Below are 2,970 nucleotides of genomic sequence, written 5' to 3' on the forward strand. Positions count from 1 at the left end.
TGGAGCTCTGGGTTATCGCTCAGTTGAAGGACAGTCGGGGCCCGGAGCCATCAGTGTGATTCTCTCCCTACAGGCACTCCAGCGACCGCCATAGCTCCTACCTCCTCAGGGCCGTGGCCCAGCTGCGGTCCCAGCTCCGGGCCTGCCTCCCTCGAGCACCCCCAGCTCCCAGCCGAAGCCCCTCTGCCTGGTGCTGGGTTGGGGGCATCCTCCTGGGCCCCGTGGTGCTGAGTAAGTGCCCCCGCCTCTGCCCTGTGGCACGGTGTGAGGCAGAAGAAGCCCCTCCCGCCTGCTCCGGACCCTGTGTCGGGGAGTCCCACTTTAACTGGAAGCTCTTCTGGAAGTTTCTGCGCCCCCACATGCTTGTTCTGGGGGCAGCCATCGTGGTGAGATCTTCCCCCGCACCCTCAAAACCAGGGACAAGGAAGGACCCAGCCAGGGGGTTGCCGAAGCCCCAGCCAGAGCTGTGTAGGGACAGCCGCCTGCCTTGTTGAGCCTTAGCGATCTTAGGAGGCAGTAGGGGCTGGCTCGGGGACTAGGGCCCAAGGGTTACCTGTGCAGGGTGGCTGGGTGTGCAGGTTCAGGGCTCCCCAGGGGCTGGCAGCCTGGACTTTAACTCTCGAAGAGCCACAGGAGCAGCCAAAGCAGAGACAGCAGCAGGAGAGGAAGGGCCAAGGTCGGGGCTGGGGATGGGCGGCTCCCTTGTCATGTCTGCCTCCCCAACCTCAGCTGGCACTGGGCGCGGCGCTGGTGAACGTACAGATCCCCCTGCTCTTGGGCCAGCTGGTGGAGATCGTGGCCAAGTACACGAGGGACCACTCAGGCAGCTTCCTAAATGAGTCCCGGACTCTCAGCACCCACCTGCTCATCCTCTATGGCCTCCAGGTACAGCAGCAGGGAGGGCCTGGGCGCAGACGCAGAAGCCCCCCATCCCGGGCGCCCCTGAGTGCCGCCCCTCTCTCCCAGGGCCTGCTGACCTTCGGGTACCTGGTTCTGCTGTCCCGCATTGGCGAGCGCATGGCCGTGGACATGCGAAGGGCCCTTTTCAGCAACCTGCTCCGGTACTGCCAGCTGCAGGGGGTGGGCGTGGGCCGGCCAGGGGCCCCAGGGGTCCTGGCAAATGTCTGGAGATGGGGCCTCGTTCTGAGGTGACATCTCCCTCTCTCCCATCTGTTGCCCCCGTGTCCCACCGCCAGACAAGACATTGCTTTCTTTGATGCTAAAAAGACAGGGCAGCTGGTGAGCCGATTGACAACCGATGTGCAGGAATTTAAATCATCCTTCAAACTTGTCATCTCCCAGGTTAGTGCCCCAGGTACACACACACACACACACACACACACACACACGCACGCACGCACGCACGCACCTGGGCAGATGCTCCAAGCCAGCCTCGCCCGTCTGTGGGCCCTGAGCCGAGGCTTACAGGGAGCAGGAAGCCTGCCATCTGGGGAAGTTCACGGAAGGGAGGTGCCGTGGCAGGGTCCAAGGTCAGGACGGGCTGCTTCTCTCCTGTCCTGAAACCCTACCTCCCCGGAAAACCTTCCCAAGGACTCAGACCGGAGCCTTTCCTGGCCCGGCTTGCCAAGGGCAAAATCACCTGGCCTGCCGTGCCCCCAGAACGCCTGGCGTGCTGACGAGCATCGAGGAGGAAGTGGTGGCTTTTACGGGGTGACCGATGTCTTCTCATCCAGCCGTGATGGCCCCACGGCTGCTGGGTCACGGCAGACACGGCCCACAGCGAACCCACGCGACTCTCATTGTTCAGTTTCTAGAGCAGAAGGAGCAGCACACTGGGATCTGTCAGGGGAAGGAAGCCGTGTCCGTAGGCATTCTCACGCAGCCCCTTCACGCCTGCTGGGCAAGAAAGGTTTATGTCCTGCGACCAGTGGACTGCCAGTGGGCCTCCCACGGGTCAGTCCTGTGGCCTTGGCCTTGCGAGTGTAGAGCTGTAGCCAGCTGACCCTCAGTAATGTCCCCTGTGTCGTGCTGATGCCGGACTGCCTTCCTGCCTCTTTCCTTCTCCCCAGGGTCTGCGAAGCTGCACCCAAGTAGCTGGCTGCCTGGTGTCCCTGTCCATGCTGTCCACCCGCCTCACGCTGCTGCTGATGGTGGCTACGCCCGCCCTGATGGGAGTGGGCTCCCTGATGGGCTCAGCTCTCCGGAAATTGTCTCGGCAGTGTCAGGAGCAGGTACCAGAATTCTGCCTGTCCCCTCCTCCTCCCCCCCCCACTTCCTCTGTGCCGGTCACTCCTCCCCATCTCCGGCCTGGCTCCCTCACTGCTGACTCCTTGCAGATCGCCAGGGCAACAGGTGTGGCGGATGAGGCCCTGGGCAGCGTTCGGACCGTGCGAGCCTTCGCCATGGAGCAGCGGGAGGAGGAGTGAGTCCCGAGCAGGGGCAAAGCCCGAGGCGGGGGTGCTTCCCAGTTGTGCTTTCAGCCACCCTGCACCCCAGCCCAGCTGCTGCCTGAGGCCTGCCTTGACCTCCGTCCCCAGGCGCTACGGAGCAGAGCTGGAGGGGTCCCGCTGTAAGGCGGAGGAGCTGGGCCGAGGCATCGCCTTGTTCCAGGGGCTCTCCAACGTCGCCTTCAACTGTGAGTGAGCACAGCCTCGCCGAGGGGGCCCAGGCATGGCTGAGGAGGCGCTGGGAGGGACAAGGGACAGGCGAGGGGCAGCTCTCATGTCCCTCAGATGTCTCTCGAGTACCAGGTGCCCGAGCCTGGTCACGCCAACAGGCAGCGGGCAGGTGGGCTGGTAGCACAGCTGAGCTGTGTGTAGCGTGCTGCCCAGGAGGAAGCCATGGAGGTGCCCCCTTCTCCTGCCCCTTGTTTCCAAACGGGGAAGCAAAGGCAGAGACCATTCAGGTGACTCACCAGAACTCCAGTCAGTCGGAGGCACAGCAGGGCCTGAAACGGGGGGCTAACACCCGGGCCGGGCTCTGTCCTCTGCTCCCATTACCTCCTCCCTC

At 63.8% G+C, this 2,970-nt stretch overlaps 1 protein-coding gene across 1 annotated transcript in view; it reads left to right on the top strand.

The window, feature by feature from the left end:
• The window catches only part of ABCB8 (ATP binding cassette subfamily B member 8), a 15,536-nt gene that overhangs the window by 3,146 nt on the left and 9,420 nt on the right, over positions 1 to 2,970 (top strand). The window contains exons 2-8 of the mRNA XM_011377574.2: positions 74 to 386; positions 730 to 885; positions 967 to 1,061; positions 1,197 to 1,302; positions 2,031 to 2,192; positions 2,298 to 2,383; positions 2,499 to 2,600. Coding sequence (XP_011375876.1) covers positions 74 to 386; positions 730 to 885; positions 967 to 1,061; positions 1,197 to 1,302; positions 2,031 to 2,192; positions 2,298 to 2,383; positions 2,499 to 2,600 — 1,020 coding nt within the window. The remainder of the gene's footprint in view (positions 1 to 73; positions 387 to 729; positions 886 to 966; positions 1,062 to 1,196; positions 1,303 to 2,030; positions 2,193 to 2,297; positions 2,384 to 2,498; positions 2,601 to 2,970) is intronic.

Source organism: Pteropus vampyrus, unplaced genomic scaffold, assembly GCF_000151845.1.
Source record: "Pteropus vampyrus isolate Shadow unplaced genomic scaffold, Pvam_2.0 Scaffold316, whole genome shotgun sequence".
Lineage (NCBI taxonomy): Eukaryota > Metazoa > Chordata > Mammalia > Chiroptera > Pteropodidae > Pteropus > Pteropus vampyrus.